The sequence below is a fragment of the Mastigoproctus giganteus genome, chromosome 5, assembly GCF_048544385.1.
Source record: "Mastigoproctus giganteus isolate SK-2022 chromosome 5, ASM4854438v1, whole genome shotgun sequence".
Taxonomy (NCBI): Eukaryota; Metazoa; Arthropoda; class Arachnida; order Uropygi; family Thelyphonidae; genus Mastigoproctus; species Mastigoproctus giganteus.
In genome coordinates, this window is record NC_143579.1 from 109,297,298 (window position 1) to 109,319,716 (window position 22,419).

At 38.8% G+C, this 22,419-nt stretch overlaps 1 protein-coding gene across 1 annotated transcript in view; it reads right to left on the reverse strand.

Moving 5' to 3' along the window:
* Positions 1-22,419, reverse strand: part of Ykt6 (YKT6 v-SNARE homolog) — a 139,424-nt gene that overhangs the window by 23,278 nt on the left and 93,727 nt on the right. The window contains exon 6 of the mRNA XM_090373400.1: positions 963-1,008. Within this exon, the coding sequence (XP_090229526.1) occupies positions 963-1,008 (46 nt within the window). The remainder of the gene's footprint in view (positions 1-962; positions 1,009-22,419) is intronic.

Here is a 22,419-nt window from a genome sequence, read left to right on the forward strand (position 1 = left end):
CGAGTCCAACTTCACATGCCAGGGACAAGTACCAGGAAATTTCCTGGTAGGAAGTTAAATCTGTCTTGTTACAAACAACTATGAAGTGTAGGGAACCTCAGGCGCCACAAAGAAAAGATAATGCCACAGTATGATACATTATCCCCACCCCCAGGTGGATGACAGAACCAGCTGTCCCTGCATCCATAAGAAAACACATGCTATGCAGCAAAAGATCCACTAGCAGCCACTAAACAGTAACATAAAGTAAAAAAAAGAAAAGAAAAATAAAAGTAAACTGCAGCCGTTATCAATCCACTGCAGGATGGAAGCCACCTCGACGATTCATGTTGAGGGAAATGGACCATAATCTGCCACACTGATCCAGTGCCGGTTGGCAGATACAGTATTTAGCAGTCAGGGACTTGAACCCCAGTCTACTCAAAGAGTGTGTGCTATTGCACTCCCACTCCTGACCATTTGGCTATGGAGGCTGCGGCTCCATAACAGTAGCATACATCCCAATTAATCAGTAGTGACAAATAGCTCTGCAGTTTTCACTGGGAGCCAGAATTACGTAAGGTGTCTTGGCACCAATGAGATACCAATATTTTTCCCACAATGTTCTCAGGCTTCCTTTCTACCAGGCAAATGCACAGAAATAGGACTTAATCCATTATCGAAACATGGGCCTTTTTAATATTTTAAAGCACTGATGAAGGAGAATCAAAATCAGCTGCCATTTTAAATTCATTAATTAGCCTGCCAAATTTTAAATTAAAAAAAAATTGTTTTGTACACTTATGAAAGCACATTACGTCAACATAACAGAAGCAAAAATTTACTTCTGCAGAAAGTTTATGTTCACAAAGTTAGACAAAAAAAAAAAAAAAAAAAAAATACTATCTATCCAAAACCCAGTTTAATAAAAAAAAAAAAAAAAAAATATATATATATATATATAATAATAATAATAAACTCACCTGATATTTTGCAAGCAATATAGGAAGCCCAGAAAACTTTATTGTACTGAAATGACATTATGCATATCAGAACAATATTACTTAAAGTAAAAATACTATTCATAAAATATACAGTATAAAAAATGCCAAAATTGCATCACCACAATTGTATTTCAGTTAGTCTTCCTATTTGCTACTAGAATGCAACTATAATGCAGGTAATAAAAATTCCTTTGACTTTCAAATGGTACATACATCATTTACATCCTAAAAATAATGTTTAAACTGCTAGTTCCTTGGTCACATGCACTACTCCTCTCAATGATCACTTTTTTTTTTTTTTTTTTTTTTTCTTTCCCTCTTATCCTGTAAAGATCTTCCATAAATTGAGAAAACAAAAACACATCCCTAATCATAACTTTAAAACAGTTGTTTCCTTCATGGGCTATTTCCATTAAGAGGTAACTAACGAGTGATACACAGTTACTCCATAATTATTACTCTTGTTAATAGAATTATGTTCTGAACTACCAATGCACTACACTCAATGATCCTACCATAGTTTGGACTGTCCACACATTTCCCTAATCTTTTAAAAGAATGGTTTCCTTTATATTTCTGTGATCATCAAGAGGAGTAGTGCACATGACCAAAGGAAAACTTCCTGAACAGGATGCTATTTAATAAGGGTAATAATCATGGTGTAATGGTGTATAAATTAGTAGTTATCTGTTAAAAGAAAAACACTTTATGCTTATTTTATTTCATTTAACCAAATAACAATTTGCATATGTTTTAATAATGAAATGGACAAAACTCAAAAATCTTTTGATTTTCTATTGTGCTATTTTCCATTTTCTTTCACCAGATGTTTCCCTTTGAGGACCAGCAGTAATCCACCATCTTATTTACATTAATCCTCCTTATATCCTGGTGGGTTCAATCTTCCTGTTCTTTGGTAAAAATGTGGGATTGCAGGAAATGAAGTTTCCTGCTTACCTTTATCCCAATTTTTGAAATTCGTTGAATTTTTTTCAATGGTACTTTCAAAATTAGCACCTTTCTTGTTCTTTAAGAAGTCACATTTTTAAGAAGTCAGCAACATTTTTAAAGCCTATCCATGCAGAATATCTATGGCAAAAAAAAAAAGCAGTATTTTACATCAGATAATTTCAAAAAATTATTACCAAGATACTTAAATGATTAGACTGGCCAAAATGATTTTTAGGTGAAGGTAAAGAAAGCTAACACGAGATCCTCGGGGAAACTCACTTCCTGCTACCGCAGTTTCTCCCTGCATTCTCAGTAAACAGATTGTGTGTGTGGTGCTGTAGTTATATGAATGTTACGAAAAGCAGAGTGTATACTGCGCATATTAATCGAATTCCAGAGGGTATACAGTATATACCATATTTCGGTCTTTAAAAAACCAGAAGGTATATGCTATTAAAAGCTTAAAAAACCCAGAGGATATATAGCGTATACTCCCCTACACTACAGCCTCAGGTGTATAGTATCAGTAGAAGTTGATAATGATGTATTGATTAGTTTTTTTTCTCATTATTAAAAGCAGTTTATTGGAATTCATGAGTGCAATGCCTTTGCAGCTGAAATTTACTTACGGGTACACTCTGTAGTCTTAGCATGTTTATCCCCCCCTTCCCTCTGTTTTAAAATAGGAAAACTACTTCTACAGATGGTGCATGATATCGGTAGTGGTGGTATAAGTCGTTTTCCTATTGGGTTAAAACAGCAGGGAGGGGGGATAAACACCCTCCAGACTGCCTCAGTCTGGAGGGTGTACCCGTAAATAAATTTCAGCCCACTCATAAACTTCAATAATCTGCTTTTAATAATGAGAAAAATTAGCAGATTTTTACTTCTGCTAATATACTTGCTGTTTGCAGTCAACTTTTATGAGTAGATTTCAAAAATAATTCTCAAAATTTCACATCTTCTACATACAGGGTGATTCACTACCAGTGCGACAAACTTGCAGGAGGTGTAGGGGGCACAAAGATGAATCGGAATCACATAGCATTGCAGGGTCCGAAATGCTTTCGTCATGCAGTAGAGGACGTTGAACAGGAGGTCGCGAGAACAGCGATCCCGCTGGAAGTCAGCATTTGCGAACCGGTTCCCGAGGCAGTAGGATGGACAAGTATTCAAACGTTGAACTGGCAGACATGCACCTTGCGTATGGAGCTGCGGACTGTAACAGGCACACCGCTCTGCACTTGTACCAGGAACGTTTCCCGCACAGGCATGCTCCTCATCATACGATTTTCGCACGTGTGCACAGAAGGTTATGTGAGACTGGCTGTTTCACGAGAGGTACCGTGAATCGAGAGCGAACGACGAGGATGCCAGACAATCTGGAGAATGTCCTACGTTTTGCAGAAGGCAATCCGAGTACGAGTACTCGAGCGATAGGCCAACGATTGGGTTTTTCCAATCCACTGTATGAAGGATACTGTCAACAAACCAAATGAGTTCATACCATCTGTAACGCATCCAACCATTGGAGCCTGCGGATTATCCACTCCGGAGGACTTTTGCTACTTGGTTTCTTCAACAGAGTGCGGCAGACAGCACATTTGCTGCATCCATATTGTTCACGGATGAGGCAAGTTTCACAAGAGAGGAAACCTTCAATCAACATAACGCCCATTTGTGGGCTTTGGAGAACCCCCATGGTACACGAACACTTGCAACTCAATGCTGTTTCTCTGTCAATGTCTGGGCCGGCATTGTTGGAGACCACCTCATTGGACCGTACCTTCTGCCTCCTCGTCTGGACAGTAGGGCATACTTAATCTTTCTACAGCAAGTCCTGCCCGAACTTATTGAAGAAGCACATGTTCCTCAGTCATTGCTGAGCTCAATGTGGTTCCCGCATGATGGGGGCTCCTCCACATTACACCAATGACGTCCGCCAACACCTAATCGTTACATTTTGAGAGCATTGGATAGGTTGTGGTGGTCCGGTTCATTGGCCTGCTAGATCGCCGGACCTATCATACCTTTACTTCTTCTGCTGGGGTCAAATGAAGACATTGGTGTACAAGACCCCCGTTGATTCAGTTGAAGACCTCGCCGCTCGCATCTCTGTAGCTGCCGGGGAGATTCAAGACGCACCAGGAATCTTCCAGAACGTTAGGGATTCCATGTGGCGGCGCTGTGAAGCCTGTGTGACTGCTTCTGATCGAACTTTCGAATACCTTCTGTAGAATGGCTTTTTGCCAATGTAAAACTTGTCATTAAAATGATTTCTGTTACACTAACGAGTTGCTGTTTCTGTTCTTTTTCTTTGCTTCTTTGTTCACGTGACCTCCCGCATGACAAAGGCATTTCAGACCCTGCAATGCTATGTGATTCCGATTTGTCTTTGTGTCCCCTACACCTGCAAGTTTGTCGCACTGGTAGTGAATCACCCTGTATATAGATTTTTGTGTTTTTCCACAATACATTTATCTTACTACAATTTAGGGAGTGATCTGTTGCTTCACCTGCAAATAACGTTCTTATGTAATACAATACTGTCTCACACTACAACTGTCTGTCTATTTCAGTAACTGAGAGAGAGAGAGAGTTGTAGTATCAGTATGTATTTATATACAATTTATCTGCATATCTATTGTATACTGTTGTTTCTTCTGTGTTTAGCTTAGCATTGTACTGTGAATGTTTAAACAAAAGTAAAGGAAGTGTCTGAATCACCCTGACCAATTCTGCTACATGTGTGGATGGTTTACATCAACTCTAAAGAAAAAATCTATAGTATTACCAAACTATGCATATTTTTTGCACTTTGGCTTCAAGATTAGTGATCAGGACAAAATTTGGGGTACATGTTTGTGCTGTATTACATGCACCAAAAATTTCAGGATGTGGCTAACTGTGAAAATTAATTAAAAGTGTACCTTTTGCTGTTCCTATGGTGTGGCAAGAAACATACAACCAAATGTTGATAATTGCTATTTCTGCATGACAAAAATATCAGGTATGTCCAGAAAAAACAAGTATAGCATCAAATATCCCAACCTATCATCTGCAATAAGGGCTGTTCCATATAATGAACACCTACTGATACTAGATTCCCCAAAATCATGGGATAAAGGAAGTGCTGATGAATATAGCAAGGATTCTAGTGTTGCAGGCTTTGCTAGACAATCTACTTCAACAGATTTGGACTACTAATAAAATATTATAATGTAATGCACTTAATAATATCAGTCTTGTGGTGCATGGAAACCAAAGGATTTTCTTTCACCAGATAAAAAATAATATAATAATAAATATTTGTGGATGACTTTAATTCCTGGATTTAATTTTAAAGAGGAATTGGAAAGAGTTGAGCTTTAAAAACTTATTAAAATGAGATCCCATAGACCCGAGATCCCAAAGTTTTCACATAATCGCCAAACCCGTGGCACAAGTGTCAACATTTTCAACACACACACACTCATTTATAATTAATAAATTTTCTATAGAAGGGTAAAATAACATAGTTTTCAATTTATTAATAATTAATGGGACACTTAAAAAATCTTTGCATTAATCTGTGCATGGAAATTAGGAATAGTCTGTTATTTCACATCTCAACTCCACATCCAAATTATTATCCAGAATTCGTGATCTATATTTTTATTTTATAAGAGTTACTGCCAAAAAAAAGTTGATTTGCAGAGCACTGTGGATGCAAACATTGAAAAAAATCTTGGAATAATTAAATTTATAACTGTGAACTTCTGTCTATTCAAAATTATTGACCATATTTCCACTATCAAATCTAACTGATGAGAGTTTTGAAGCATTATTATATTGATCTCTAAAAGAGCCCCATCAGAATCTAATCAACTCCAAGCTGTTGAGAAAGTTTTTGATTGAGATGTCAAAATTAAATGGATCAAGCATGAATTGAAGAACAATTCTGTAATTTTCATAGTCACTGTTCCAATTTCTGGAGTAATTTTTGTAACCATTCCACATAATGCTGCTTGTCAAAATCAGTCTTTTCTGCTTATTGCTCCCTCATGTTCAGAAAACAAAATCTTTCACCTTCATATGCACCACAAAAAGTTTCAATTTTGATATAAAATTCTTGTGCGAGGGCAATATGAAAGTAATGCCTCATCTTTTTCCTCAGAACACTCAATTCCTACAATTATGCCTTTTATATCATTTAATCGTCAATCATTAATAAACACTTATTTTTCCATAAAGTCACCATCATTTTCTATGCACTTCCACCATCTTTGAGTCAGATGCTGTATTCCAATCACTCTTCCTCTGGAGGGCTTCGTGAACACTGTGCTTATGCTGGCCATCATCCACAAAATGGGTTCCACAGAGTGCATCCTTCAGCAAGCCGGAGATGCGATAGTTGGAAGGTGCAAGATCTGGACTATGAGAGTGGTGAGGAAGAACAGTACACCACAGTTTGGCAATGGCTTTTATCATGCACAGACTGGTGTGGGGTTGCGTGTTTTCATGGAGAAGAACCTCATTAAGGTTTTTGTCTGGTCAAACCCTATGAATGTGGGCTTTCAACTTTTGCAACGTTTCCACATACCGATCTGAGTTGATTGTGGTGCCATGCTCCAAGATGCCCACAAGCAAGACCTCCATCTCTTTTCCAAAACACTGTGGCTTGTCATGTCAACAATGTCACTTTTCCCACTCTTAAAGTGTCTAACCCAATATCTAACTGTACTCATATCTACAATATTGTCACCACAAACATTTTTGAGATGCATATGGATTTTGATAAGAAATTGAATCACCACTCTTTGCTTGATATGTATATCTGTAACTTCCACCGTTTTGAACTGTCCATGTGCTGCACTCACAAGACCAATCACAGCACCACTCAGGATGGTGAAACTAGAGACCTCTAGTGATCACTCATTGACACACAAAATGATCTACACCATATTTGAAAGAAAAAATTAGGAGGAATTATAGTAAACCCCCACTATTCATGGGGATTACGTTCCTGAGAAATGCCGCGAATACCAAAAACGCGAATGCTGACTTATGGCTCCCATAGTAATAAAGGGGTTTCATTCCAAAGTATGAAATATATAAGAAAAACTAGTCTAAAATTTTATCTATGTATGTACAAAGGATACTAGGAAAGTTTTGCAATACAGCTTTGTTTATTTAATTTTTTCAAAGTAATTTCCTCTACATTCAATACACCTCTCCATCCTCCGAAACCAATCTTTAAACCAGTTCTGCCAAATTTCACTTGGGAGTGAAGCACACTCGTTGTCCCAAGCCCGTAGAAGGTCCTCATCACTGGAAAACCGCCTCCCTTTTAGCTTCATTTTCACATGCGGGAACAGTGCAAAGTCGCAGGGAGCAAGGTCTGGACTGTAGGGAGGATGCTCGAGAAGTTTCAGTCCTGTCGTGGTCAAATATTCGGTGCAGGCTTTGGCGCGGTGAGCTGGAGAATTATCGTGATGGAGGTACCAGGTGTCCATTCTTGACTTTGGCCGCAGGTTCTTCATAGATCCAATGACTTTAGGCAGGCATTGTTCAGTATACCACTTAGCTGTGACTGTCTTCTGCGTGTCCAAAACGACACGTTCCACAATTCCACTCGATTTGAAAAATACAGCTATCATTTTCTTCTTTACAGATCGGGATTTTCTGACAATTACGGGTGTGTCGTCATCATCAAAGACCCAAACTTTGTTTTGAGCCTTGGTCGGCAGATCGTAATAGTACAGCCAAGTCTCGTCACCTGTCACGATGTTGTTCACATACCGAGATTGTCCCTTATCAAACTTTTTTAACATCTCCCGGCACCAAGTCACACGTCGTGTCATCTGCTCTTCAGTCAGTTGATGCGGCACCCAGAGAGAACAAAGTTTCTTCACGTGCAAATGATCTTGCAGAATCGAACGAATTGCTGGTGCATTTAGGCCCAAAGTATCCTCTATCTGTTGGTAGGTCACTCGCCTGTTTTCGTCAAGCATTTTCCTCACAGCAGTAACGTTTTCCTCAGTAACTGACGTTCGTGGCCTCTCAGAATCCTCCAGAGTGAAATTTCCCCTTTGGAATTCTCTATACCACCTGAATATCGTTGTACGATGTGGACAATCATCATCTAGTGCAGGAGTCATTTCTTCTAAGCACTGGTCTATGGTTAAACCAAAACTGTCCTTATCTCATTTCGTGACCACGAATGCTATCGCAAGCACTTTACACTCTCACTACTAATGACTAACTGAGCCCATCGACTTGGCACGGCGGCTACTATGCACATATGAACATGTCTCAACATGCAGCAACAAGCAGCTTCCTGTGATTCATTGTTGCGTCATACTGCAAAACTTTCCTAGTACCCTTTGTATTATATGTACCTCCATAATATGACTATGTACATAGACAATACATAGTGAAATGCAAGCATATGGCATCAAAATGAAAATAAGAAACAATTTAATATTAAAAGTAATATTTATTAGAAATTTCAAACAAATCTTTCAAACCAGCCCCTTTGCTAGCTAAAAAACTTATCCCGCCAGTGCTATCACCAGTTTCGCTAAACTGTTGATAAAGGAGTTTTGCCTTTTCACGAATCATGAGTGAACTTAACGGAATTTTATTTTGAGTTTGGTCTTCTATCCACAGATGTAAAGCTTTATCCATTTTTTCTAATTTAACATCACCAGTTACAGAGCAAATGTTTGAAGCAATTAGCACGTTTTCACCAACACTACGGCAGATTTTTTCTTCCGATTTTTTGATTAATCGTATCGTTGACTCATTGATTTTATAATGTTTTGCCACTGAGGAGACACTTTCACCATTAGAAATTTTGTCTAATAACTCAATTTTATTTGCTAATGTAATCACCTTCTTTGATATTGTCACATTTCACATTCACTTGTTATTTCGTAGTCATATTTTTGTACGGGTTAGAAAAAAACTTGTCCAAATAACGTCACTTTCTTCCGTTAACACACTCGAAAAAGTCTGTTTTACACTGCAAAACGGTAGATTTATCACTTTTGTAAGCATATCAATTTATAAATTGATAAATTTATTCAATTTATAAGCATAAAAATTAAAAACAAACAACAAAACCTTCCATGGCAAGTGCATAACACATACTGAACAAGGATTAGTGAGAAACATCCACGCTCGCAATTTTGTCACCCCTCTCCCCCCACCCACTGAGCACTGTTTTGACCTGGAAAGATAATTTTAGCCACACTCATGTTTTTTTATGGCGGAAAATGTTCACGGCACTTTAAAATTCACATTTTTTTAGGTTTTGTTTTATATTAAATCAGCGACTGCTAATAGCGGGGGTTCACTGTATTTTCATACCAGTCCTCGTACATACTGTGCCAAATCACAAATTACTTTTTTCCTGAAGTTCCAGCTTCAGCTCATTCAGATGGGCAGTATCAGCCAAAAAACAAGGTTGCATTGCCATTCTTCAACATTGAAAAATAATTTTTTTTTTAACAAGGAAATCTCAGATTGGTGTTAACAAAGCAGTGAATTGTTGTTGTAGTTCTGAAAATTGCCAATGGTTCAGAGTAATAGCTCTAAATATAATTCACTATTTTGATAACTATGTCCATCACATCTTTCAATGTGTTGTCCTCTGTCACTTGAGCACAAAGATTCCTTAATGAAAAATTGCAGTAGAATGAGACCAAAGCATCACCATTAAAGCCATTCTCTTTTATATGCTGGTGCACCATCTGATGTTACCAAATCAATTTCATCAAATCTAATTTAAACTATTTAGCAACCTTACAAAATACTTCAAGCATGTTGGTGCTGTGCATGCAGTCTTTTGGTCCACAAACCACAGCATTTCTTGTTGAATTTCTGTGTTTACTGACAAAACCAACTGTGCAGTGTCTTTGATATTAGTTGACTTGTCCAAAGTCACCAAAAAAGACAGTTCTGTAATTGAGCAAACAGTTAAGCTTCAAGATTTTGAGCCAAACTTGCAACCGAGCAATTGTTTTATGACTCAGCTGTAGATTGAATTTTTTGTATTATGTCACTTTTTATATTTGATTGATAATTTTCTAGTAGAGTTTCCCATAACAGAATAGAATGTCTTTCTCTAACTCACCATTTGAAAATTCTTTTGAACTAAGATCCACAACTAGCTCTTTTTAGATCTTTGACTAGCTTTGTAGTTAGTAAAAGTTACTAACTACGATGATATTAGAAATTGTTTTAAATTTTGTTGTTGCTTGTTGAATTTTGACTTCAGGTAAGCTATTTCATGAATTCTACTTGCTGAGTGATAAGGAAACTTATTAAACACAGCAAAATGCTGTGTTTAATAAGTTTCTGAAAGTTTAATAAGTTTTTGAAAAAGCATTTGAAAAATGCTTTTTCAAACTGCCCACCTTGTTTTTGCTAAATGTTTTTCATTCATTTTCATCACAGCAAATTCAAACTCCCATTCAACATGAAATTTATGAGCAACTTTTTTCCAATCTTTTTTCTTTGCTGTATCTGCTGAAGTACTGGCATCTCCAGGTTACCTCTTTCTTCTGGTATGTTTAGTCATTTCCTTTATTGTATCTAAAGTAATTCATTGAGAGCCCTGTCAATCAATTCGGCCCTGGAAAGATTGTGCAGGGCTCAAGGGGTAGAATTTTTTTCAGCCTGGTCTGTACTTGTTAACAGGAGAGACTGCTTCTACAGGGATGGGATACACTTAAATAGAAAGGGTGCAAGAATGTTTGCTGATGCTATCGAGGCAATGTTAGGTGGGTCGGAAAACTGCTAGATTGGGGGGATACAAGGACTAATCGATTAACAGTAGCCACTGGCAGAGGTGAAAGTGATTCTTGCACTGCTTCTATTGGAATGAGCCGCAGCCTGGAAAATAAGATGCAGGATATTTCAGAGACTGCTGGGAATCATTGGGGTACAAGTAAACACATGGGTTGTGTTAGGGTAGCTAAGAAAAAGAACAGGTGCATGTATACTTGTGTGTACACCAATGATAGGAGTTTAGTAAATAAATTTGATGAATTTGAGGTATTGCTCAAAACATCAAAGGCAGATATTGTGGGGATTTCAGAGACGTGGTGTCACACAGATATAAGAAATGCAGAACTGGAATTTGGGGAGTACAATGTGTACAGAAAGGATAGACAGGATAGGAAGGGAGGAGGGGTTATGCTATTAATTAAGAAACACATAAAATCCAAGGAAGTGAAGCCAGTCGACATCGCTGGACAGTGCAGTGTCGAGTCAGTTTGGTGTGACATAAGCATTGGGAGATCAAAATTGAGAGTAGGAGTGTGCTATAGGCCTAATGACTCTGATGAGTATAATAAGAAACTGTTCGGAGAAATAGAGTGGGCCAGTAAATCAGAGAGTCTTATAATGGGGGATTTTAATTTCCCAGATATTGACTGGAATTTGGGGGCTGGTCACTCACACAGTAGCAAGGCTTTTGTGGATTTATTGGATGATTGTTTTCTACATCAGCATGTTCGGGAGGCAACTAGAGGGAGTAATACTCTTGATTTGATTATCAGTAGTGATTCTTCATGCATTAAGAATCTGCAGATAAATGAACCACTTGGTGGCAGTGATCACAGTGTGCTGAAGTGGGATTTACTCAAAGAGGTAACTACCATTAGGGGTAAAGGGAAGGGGTATTGCTTTCGTAAAGGCGACTACAATGGACTGAGACAGTATTTAAATTCTATACAGTGGGATCAACTGATGATATTGCCAACAGCAAATTCAAAATGGGAAGCATTCAAAGAACATATCGTGGAAGCTACTAGGCTTTACATACCAACTAAGAAATATTGTTCAAGGTTTAGGCCTAAATGGTTGTCAGATGAACTAATGAGGCATATGGCAGAGAAGAAAAATGCATGGGATACATACAAATTAACACGTGACACGGATGCCTATGATAGATACAAGTTGACCTGTAACCAAGTTACAAAGGAGGTTAGGCAGGCGAAGGCAGATTACGAGAGATCCTTGGCAAGGGATGCGAAGAAAAACAGCAAAGAGTTCTTTACTTATGTAAACTCTAGAAGGAAGGGGATGAATCAGATTGGTCCACTTGAGATCGATGGGTCAACTGTTGATGACCCTGCTCGGGTAGCTAACAAACTAAATGAATATTTTGCATCGACATTCACATATGAGGAGTTATTCAGTGAGGGGAATGCCAGAGGTGTATTCAACTCTAGCAGTAAGCTAGAGAATCTTGTAATAACTGAGAGCAAAGTGGAGGAGAAATTGTTGAAGATAAACACAAGAAAGGCACCTGGGATGGATGGGATCTATCCAGTTATATTAAAGGAGGCAGCAAAGGAGGTAAGCAAACCCTTAGCCATAATTATGAGAGCTTCCTTGGACTCAGGGGAGGTACCCATTGACTGGAGCTGTGCAAATGTGACCCCAATTCACAAAGGGGGATCAAAGGCTGACACAAGTAATTATAGACCTGTGAGTTTAACTTCTGTTCCCGGAAAATTAATGGAGGCACTGGTGAAAGAAGCACTGCAGGATCATCTAGACAAGACTTCAGTTATAGCTAGGACACAGCATGGTTTTGTTAAGGGGAAGTCTTGCCTGACCAATTTGATTGGATACTATGATGCAGTCACAAAAGAACTGGATGCAGGGAATAACTTTGATATTATATACTTGGATCTTAGAAAGGCTTTTGATACTGTTGCACATGGAAGACTGCTGCACAAATTGGAGCAGTGTGGCATTGGAGGAAAGTTGCTGCTATGGATGAAGGGGTGGTTGAGGGGGAGAAGACAGAGAGTGGTAATCAATGGACACTGCTCATCGTGGACTAATGTTATTAGTGGAGTCCCTCAGGGTTCGGTATTGGGGCCTTTATTGTTTTCTGTATTTATAAATGATATTGATGATGGTATATCAGGCTTAATGTCCAAGTTTGCAGACGATACGAAGGTTGGCAGGGTTGTCAAGGACACTACTGACACTATGCTGCTGCAACAGGATTTGGAAAGGTTGAGCAGATGGGCTTCGAGGTGGCAAATGAAGTTTAACATTGACAAATGTAAAGTACTACATATGGGAAACAGCAACCCCAGAGCAACGTATCAACTCTGTGGTACTACACTGACAGTGGTAGAGAATGAAAGGGACCTGGGGGTGGTGGTGCAGGCAGATATGAAGTTCTCTGAGCAGTGCAGACGAGCTGCAAGAGTAGCTCATGGTGTATTGTCAATGATATATAGGAATTTTTCTAGCAGGGATAAGGAGGTGATTATTCCCTTGTATAAGGCAATGGTCAGGCCACACCTAGAGTACTGTATACAGGCCTGGAGGCCTCATTTCAGGAAGGATGTAGAGCTGCTGGAACGAGTACAGAGAAGGGCAACTAGATTGGTGAATGGGACAAAGGGGTTCTCTTACGAAGAAAGGCTTAAGTTTTGCAAATTACAGTGTCTGGAAACTAGGCACCAGCGGGGTGATCTGATAGAGGTGTACAAAGCCTTGAATGGTTTGAGCATGCTCAATGCTGATGGGATTCTTCCTCTAGCTCAGAAAAATCACCTGAGAGGGCATAAATTCAAATTGAGGAAAGACAGATGTAGGATAGATGTGCGGAAATTTGCCTTTAGCCAGCGGGTGGTTGGTGGGTGGAACAGACTTCCATCCCTTGTCGTGGAAGTTGATAGCCTAAATAAGTTTAAGGCTCAGCTGGACAGGTATTTCGAACGAACAGAGGGGTGAAGTGGAAGTGGTTATTTTTATTTATTTATGTTACTTTTTTTTTTTTTTTTTTGGCTGATGCTGCATAAGCTTGCTTTCTTGCATCAAATGCCTCTACTAATGCTAATGCTAATAATTGTTTCTAAATTTTACGTAAAAGACACTGACTTTTTTTTCTAAATAAACCAATCATAAGTAAGTGTCAGCAAGGGCGCCGCTTCACAAGTGAGAAAACATCCTTCTTCCTTAGAAAGGAGAAAAATTCATCTAGGTTTGCTTCATTCTATATTTATCAATGATATTGATGAAGGTATATCAAGCTTAATGTCGGAGTTTGCGGATGACGCGAAGATTGGCGGGGTTGTTAATGACAGTCATGGCAGTGTGCTACTGCAGCAGGATCTAGATGATTTGGGCGGATGGGCTGGGAAGTGGCAGCTGAGGTTTGGCCTTGACAGGTGCGGGGTGCTGCATGTGGGTGGAGGTGACCCCGGAGAAGCGTACCAGCTGTGTGGTGCTGCACTTGGGGTGGTGGAAAGTGGGAGGGACCTGGGAATAATTGTGCAGTCAGATATGAGGTTTTCTGAGCAATGCAGACAGGCTGCTAGGGCAGGTCACGGGGTTTTGTCAATGATATATAGGAGTTTTGCTAGCGGGGAAAAGGAGGTGATTGTCCCTCTATGTAGGGCAATGGTCGGGCCACGCCTTGAGTGCTGCGTGCGGGTCTGGGGGCCTCGTTTTGGGGGGGATGTGGATTTGCTTGAGCGTGTACAGGGAAGAGCAACATGATTGGTGACGGGAATGAGGGGATCCTCTTGCCAAGAGAGGCTTAGGTTCTGCGGGTTGCAGTGGCTGGGGACTAGGCACCTGCGCGGTGATCTGGTTGAGGTCTATAGGGCCTTGAATGGGTTGAGCACGCTGAGTTCTGATGGGATCCTCCCACTTGTTCAGAGTACGAACCTACGGGGGCATAAGTTCAAATTAAGAAAGGATGGATGTAGAGTGGATGTGCGGAAGTTTGCCTTTGGCCAGCGGGTGGTTGATTGCTGGAACGGGCTTCCATCTGTCGTTGTGGAGGTTGATAGGTTGAATGGATTTAAGGAAGAACTGGACAGGCATTTGGAGGGTATGGTGCGATTTTTTTTTTTTTTTTTTTTTTTTGGCTGATGCTGCATAAGCTCCTACACTTGCTTTCTTGCATCAAGTGCCACTACTACTACTACTACTACTACTACTACTATTGTAGTGCAGAAATGAAAATAAGCTAAAAATATAAATAAATACTTTTACGTATACAATGCTTACCACCATATGTATTTGAGACAAAATATTCATACAACATTCTCTATGTTACTTCCTAAGAAATGAACAAGAAACAATGCACTTGAAACCGACACTGCTAACAGTACAATGAAATGTTTTAATTACGAAGACAGTGCTTGTGCTTATTGGCTCTGCCTAATAGTGCAAGTGCATTCTGTAAATAAAGGTCTAATCTGTGCTCCCCATTAGTATTAGTAGTATTAGTAATGCCCATATGGTGCAAGGAAGCCTAAGGCTTATACTACACCAGCATAAAAAAAAAGGAGTAAAATAATAATAATAAAAGTTAATAAACAATAAAAGAAAAGGAAATAGGCAACCTGTGCATTTCCCTCCTCCCTAGTAACTATCCAGTTCCAGCAGACTTTTGAATTTCCCCAAACTGTCAGCCTCTAACACCCATGTAGGTAACTTATTCCAGTAATTTATAACTCTGGCTAAAATAAAGCTTCTGGCAATTCAGACTAAACATCTCCCCATGTAATTTGCCCCAGGACGACACTGGAGCAATAGGAAGTCTTTTCTCGCCGAGAGTGTGTGAGAGTGCTATTTCTGTGTGAATTACAGGATTTTGTGTCTTCCTTTTGCCTACGGCTGGTAAGCCTGCACCGCTGCTCATACCTCCTTGTGGTCCATGGTGGGCAGGTAGGGGGGGAGGGACACCTTACCGGGCTAAAGTAAGCGGTTGGTGTAGAGGAGACAGGAAGCTTATTCTATTCGGTTAAAGTTTTGAAAATTTTCAAACTCAGGAGGGAGGCTGTTTATTCTCTCCTGAGGTTTTTGAGAGCAGTCTGTGCACTCGCCAAATTTAATTGAAGGCTTCCTCTGGGACCCTTGTTAGTTTAACTTGAGCAAGGTGGATTTTAGATTGTTGCGAATATTTTCGCAGCATTTTAGATCCATTCATAGTGCACCGTACTATGAATTTTGGGGACTCTTGATCCCAGTTTCGAGTTTTGAATTTGTATATTTTGTAAATAGTTTAGCTGTTTCTCACTGTTTTGAGATTGAGCTTTTAATTGTAAATAGTTTGAATTTTAGTATTACAATTATGGAAAAGAGCATTGAAGAAAGTTTTGATAGAACGGATCCTGAAGAATCTCTAAGTGAAGAAGAGCTCCTAGAAGCAACTTCAGCTGTAAAGGATGATATAAGAGAAGAAATGAATGAATAAATTTTGCCAGGGGTACAAGATTTAGTGGAAGTGGTTTCCAGCAGAACGATTCCAAGAACTCCACCACCTAAGGGTTCTGTGTTATCATCTCTCTCTTGGGCCTGCCTCAGGCTTCACAATCAACTCCTAAGGATGCACAATCAAAAAGTGGTGAAATAGCCAAATCTAAAAAGAGGAAAGCAAGATCAAGCAATAGTCCTAAAAAAGATAAGTCCTATAATAAAGAAAATAGATGATCATAGTAAGGAAAGATGATCATGTAAAGGAAATTAGAGAACATTTAAAAGCCTATTTGTTTGATAAGTGTAGTCTAATCACAATGGCAGCAATGAAGATAATTTTGGAAATGTGGGACATTTTAGAAACCAAAGTGTTGGATGTGTACATGGAGAACTTGCTGTTAAAGGAGAGATTGGAGAAGAGTGCATGTGAAGCAAAAAGTTATGCAGAAGTTGTACACGAAGCACCAAAGGAAAAGAAAACTCCAAAAATCATTTTGATAAAAGGTGAAAATGAGAGATTTAAAACGTGAGGAAGTGAAAAAGGAACTGTTAAAGGAGGTGAAGCCATTACTGAAAGTTGTAAAGGTTAGAAATGTAAGAACTGTCACAGATTGTGGCATCCTTGTGGAGGCTGAGGGAGATGACGACATTAACAGAATCAAAGGCTGCAAGAAGATACAAGAAGTTGGTTTAAAGTTCAGTATTCCAAGAACAATTCATCCTCGAATGGTGTTATTTGACATCGAAAAGGACATGAATCAAGAAGAATTTATGGAACAATTGTGGATAAAAAACTGTAAAGATAATGGAATTTCTAAACAAGTGTTTAAAGAAAATGTTGAGATTGTGTCAGTAAATAAATCTAGAACTAATGATAAGGTCAACTGGGTGCAGGAAATTGGATCGAAAGTCTGGAAGATCATAGGAAAAAGAGCGAGATCATTTGCCCCTTGGATGGTACATAAGTGTCTGAGTTACGGACATATTTCTAAGTACTGTCAAAGAACTGTTATTTGTGGTCACTGTGCGAAAGCAGGTCACTCATATAGGGAATATTCTCGGAAAAATGAGACACCAGTTTGTAATAATTGTAAGATAAAAAGAAGGGTGATGAACAATGTCGCAGCTGACAAGGAACGTCAGGAGTATGTAAAAGCATTGAAGCAATATAAATTGAAAATAAATTATGGCTAGCAAGTTAGGAGTAGTAACAGTTAAATGCACAAAGATCGAAAGCCGTTGCAGCACAACTGGCATATGAAATGGAAAGGAAAAATTTTGATATTGCATTAGTCCAAGAACTTATGAGGCGTTGGGTGGTGTAAGGGAATACCCGATAAGTTATCGTGTGCTATCGGAAGGGAAACATCCAAAGACTTCAATCATAGTAAAAAATGTAAGAATAGTAGTTACTAAGTTGACTCATCTTTCTGATGATAGTATTGTTTGTTGTGAGGTTATTGGGAGTTTTGGAGTAATATATTTTGTCTCCTTAAACTGCCCATCCTCTGAGGATATAGAAGTACATTTAGATAAATTAGAGAGGATATGCCATGTTGTTTTGCCTAATAATTTGATTGTTGCTCTTGACTCAAATTCGAAATCCCCACTCTGGGACGGAAGGGAGTCTGTTGAGAGAGGTGAAATTCTTGAGGAAATCTTTCTGCCTTGGGGTTGGTGGTGATGAATGTGCCAGGACACCAACCTTCATACTCAACTATATATAGTCTTTCATAGATTTTGCTATGAGTACAATCTCTATTTATAGTAGAGTTCATAACTGGAGAGTTATAGAAGACTTGACGACCAGTGATCACAATGCTATTCTTTTTTGAGATTGGTAGCATTGTAGCAGAAGAAATGGAAAGATTTGCAGTTCAGACAGCAAACTGGACAAAATTCGATCTGGCTTTCCGTGCTCAATCTGATAATGTAAATTGGGATAAATTGCCTGATGCTGAACATGTTAAAGAATTGCAAAATATATTGTTTTTGTCATTAAGTGTAGTATGAAGAGGAAGAAGTTTCGAAGACGACCAGTGAATTGGTCTCTTAGAACTTCAAAGGAAAGAACTAAGAACCGTGAGAAAACAATTTCAGAACTATCGACGTCGAGGTGATTTAAATTTGGCTAATGTGTATAAATCAGAATATAAGAGGTTAAGAAGGGAATATGTGAAAAGTATAAAAACTGTTAAAGAAAACTCTTGGACAAAGTTTGTGAGTGAAAGAGGATCAAGAGACCCATGGGGTTCTATTTTTAAGATAGTTACAGAAAAGGTATATTTTAATGAAGTAAGTTACACAATAGAGATAGTATTAACACTATAGATTGGATCCACAATATATATGGATCCAAAAATATGGTTTTGGATGATCTATTTCCAGTATTGGAGATGAAATATACTGAGATTCAACAAGAGAGGGTCAGAGGCAATGCTAAGTATTGGTCTCGCAAGCGATTGCACAGGCAAAGGATGATTGCTCACCAGGCCTTGACCTCGTTGAAGTAAAAGTTATGAAAAGAGCATTTCAAATGAAACCAGTGCTGTTTGTACAAATGTATAAACAATGTCTGGATAGGGGTTCCTTTCCCCTGGCCTGGAGAACTGCACTATTGAGATTGATAGTTAAAAGTCCAAATAAGACACAAGAAGAGCCCGGTGGATACTGTCCAATTGCCTTGCTATCGGTATTGGCTAAAACATATGAATGCCTATGTATAAGTAAGATAATGATTAGATATGAGCAAAGAATGTTGTCTTCTTGTAACCAATTTGGTTACAGGAAAGGGAAATCAACAGAAATGCCATATGCCAGATAGTGAGGTATGTACAAGAGTACAATGGGCGGTATATGTGCTGGGTGTTTGTTGATTTTCACAGTGCATTCGATAGGCTGTGGTGGGAGGGGATCCAGTCTAGGCTAAGAGTTACAGAATGCTCAATGCTTTTCTGTCTTTAGACAGTAATTTGAGAAAAGGAAAGTAATTGTAAGAACTGTATATACAGAGATACAAAATAAATGTCCTCAGGGCTCTGTGATTGGTCCTCAGGCCTGGTGCATGATCATTGATGAGTTTTTGATGTGGAACTATGTTGGGATTGATGTTCTGGCATATGCTGATCACCTTCTCTTCTTAATTTACAGTAATTCCCAGTCACACTTAGAAGAACAGGCTGCAAGAATTATGTGAGATCTGATGGAATGGTCTAAGATATATGGCCTGCAAATCTCAGAAAAGAAGACAGTGTAGTTACTATTGAAAGGTCAACTCAGTATGAGTAGACACCCTCTTGTGAGGACTTAAGGGGTGTATGATATGTAACATCTGTTAAGTACCTTGGGGTGGTGATAGGAGAATGAATGAATTGTGTCCCTTATGCTAAATATTTAACACAGAAAATTAGAATATTATATTCCAAGTTAAAGAGAGTCATTAGAGTTTACTAGGGTATCAAAGGTTATGCATTAAATACTATATGATTGTTCATTTGTACCTATAATCACCTATGCCTTGGCAGCTTAGCTACATAGGATGACTAATTCATTGATAAAGAAGCATATATTGAAGGCCCAAAGATTCGCCCTACTATCCATCACTAGTGTGCACAACAGTGTCTACAGATGCTCTCCAGGTGATTTCAGGTAGATTACCTGCTGATCTGCAGGTAGTTTTATTTGCATTGATATATTACACAAGGCATAATGTAAGATTGTCTTGGGTGCAAGTTCATGTCCGGAGGAGGGGGCGGCTGTATACCAGACAGGATGTTAAAGTAGAGAAAAAGAGAATATTGTGAGGACTTAAGGGGTGTATGATATGTAACATCTGTTAAGTACCTTGGGGTGGTGATAGGAGAATGAATGAATTGTGTCCCTTATGCTAAATATTTAACACAGAAAATTAGAATATTATATTCCAAGTTAAAGAGAGTCATTAGAGTTTACTAGGGTATCAAAGGTTATGCATTAAATACTATATGATTGTTCATTTGTACCTATAATCACCTATGCCTTGGCAGCTTAGCTACATAGGATGACTAATTCATTGATAAAGAAGCATATATTGAAGGCCCAAAGATTCGCCCTACTATCCATCACTAGTGTGCACAACAGTGTCTACAGATGCTCTCCAGGTGATTTCAGGTAGATTACCTGCTGATCTGCAGGTAGTTTTATTTGCATTGATATATTACACAAGGCATAATGTAAGATTGTCTTGGGTGCAAGTTCATGTCCGGAGGAGGGGGCGGCTGTATACCAGACAGGATGTTAAAGTAGAGAAAAAGAGAATATTGTCAGAACTGATGCAAGTATGGCAGATGAGGTGGGAAACATCCGAAAAAAAAATGTCACATATATTTCTACCTAAAGTGAATATTATAAAAGTAAGAAAAGGTCTGGCAACAGTGCAGAGTATATGTGGCCTTCCTTCTTATTGGGCATGGGCTCACAAAGAGACTGTGTGAGTTGGGTCTGGTGAGAGATCGGAACTGCAATTGTGGAGAGCAGGAAACATCAGAACATATTCTGTTTTATTGCAGCCAGTATGTTAGGAATCGACTGGAATTATTATTGGGTGGTCTTGAGCAGAGTATGTTATGGACCATGTTTGTGGAGAAGTACAGATTTTGTTATTTTAATGAGTTTATACGTGCTGTGTTTAAAAGAAGAGAGCATATCAAAGCTGGATAGTAGATCCCACCTCCCAGTGGCAGAGATGGAAACCCAGTCCACTGGGATAGGTGAGGTTAGCAATGAACCTAACATCTATCTCACCTGGCTTGGGCCAAGCATCATAAGAGCTCTCATAGTTTATATTTTGAGTTTAGTTGTGTTGAATTGTTAAATTGGAAGTTTACAGTTTTAACGGCCAAGTTTAAGTAACATTAAGCACTAAGCCACATATAAGCCTAGGCTTGGGCCATGGTACTTAATGGCACTTTCAATGAATGAATGTATCCCCACATAACTTGAATTTATGGCTCCTAGTTCTAGAATTATTTAGAACCATGATAATTTTGTCCTCATTCATTTTACTTTTGCCTCTCAGAGCTTAAACACCTCAATCAAATCTCCTCTAAGGTGCCTAGTTTCCAAGCTGTGCAATCCACATATTTGAAGTCTTTCGTCATACGGACACCCTTCTGCCGATCTCTCTCTCTAGGCTAGTTACCCACCTTTGGACCCTTTCAAGAAGCTTGATATTTTTTTTTTAGGTGCAGTCTCCATACTTGAACACCGTATTCCAAGTATGGTCTAACAATAGCCTTATATAATGGGATTATGACATCCTTATCTCTACTAGCAAATGTGCGATAAATCATCAATAGATAGGACACCATGGACCTGCCTTGCAACCTGTCTACAATGATCGGAGAACTTCATGTATGACCATATCATAACTCCCAAGTTCCTTTCTTCCACTACTGACTTTAATTCAACTCCACCAAGTATATAAGTTATTTAGGGGTTACTATTCCCTAGTGCACTTTGCACTCTGCTGCATTAAAGCAAAAGCTGCCACTTTTCTGACCATCCCTAAAGTCTATCTAGGTCACTCTGAAAAAGCTCTGCATGGCAGTGATCATAAACTACTCTACCAATCTTTATTTACATCATCTGCAAATTTAGACATCATGCCCTCTATTCCTTTATCTATGTCATTTAAGAAAATCAAAAACAGTGGTCCTAACACTGATCCCTGAGGAACCCCGCTTCTTACATTAACCCAACCTGAGGAATAACTATCTATCACAACCCTCTGCCCTAAAGCCATTTTGCTATCCATCTAAGGATTTTTCCTCACGATTCCAACCTGTTTCAGCTTATAAAGTAACCACTCATGTGGAACCAAGTCAAATGCTTTGCTGAAATCTAAATACACAATGTCGAAATTATTCTCTAAATACAGCTCATGAGTGACCCTGTCAAAATAACTAACCAGATTTGTCAAAACATGTTTTTCCCTTTACAAAACCATGCTGAGATTCCTTCAGAATTCCATTTCTATCTAAATGATCCTGAATTCCACTCTTGATCATTGCCTCCATGATTTTCCCTATTACTGGTCGGTAATTTCCCACTACACTCATAGAACTGCCTTTATGTATTGAAGATACATTGGCACTTTTCCAATCCAACAGAATCTTGCCTGAGTCATTAATAATGATGCAATGCACACAAACACATAACTGAATTTCAGAAATAAAAATCTGTTGTAATGTAGGTCATCGATTCTCCACATACTAAT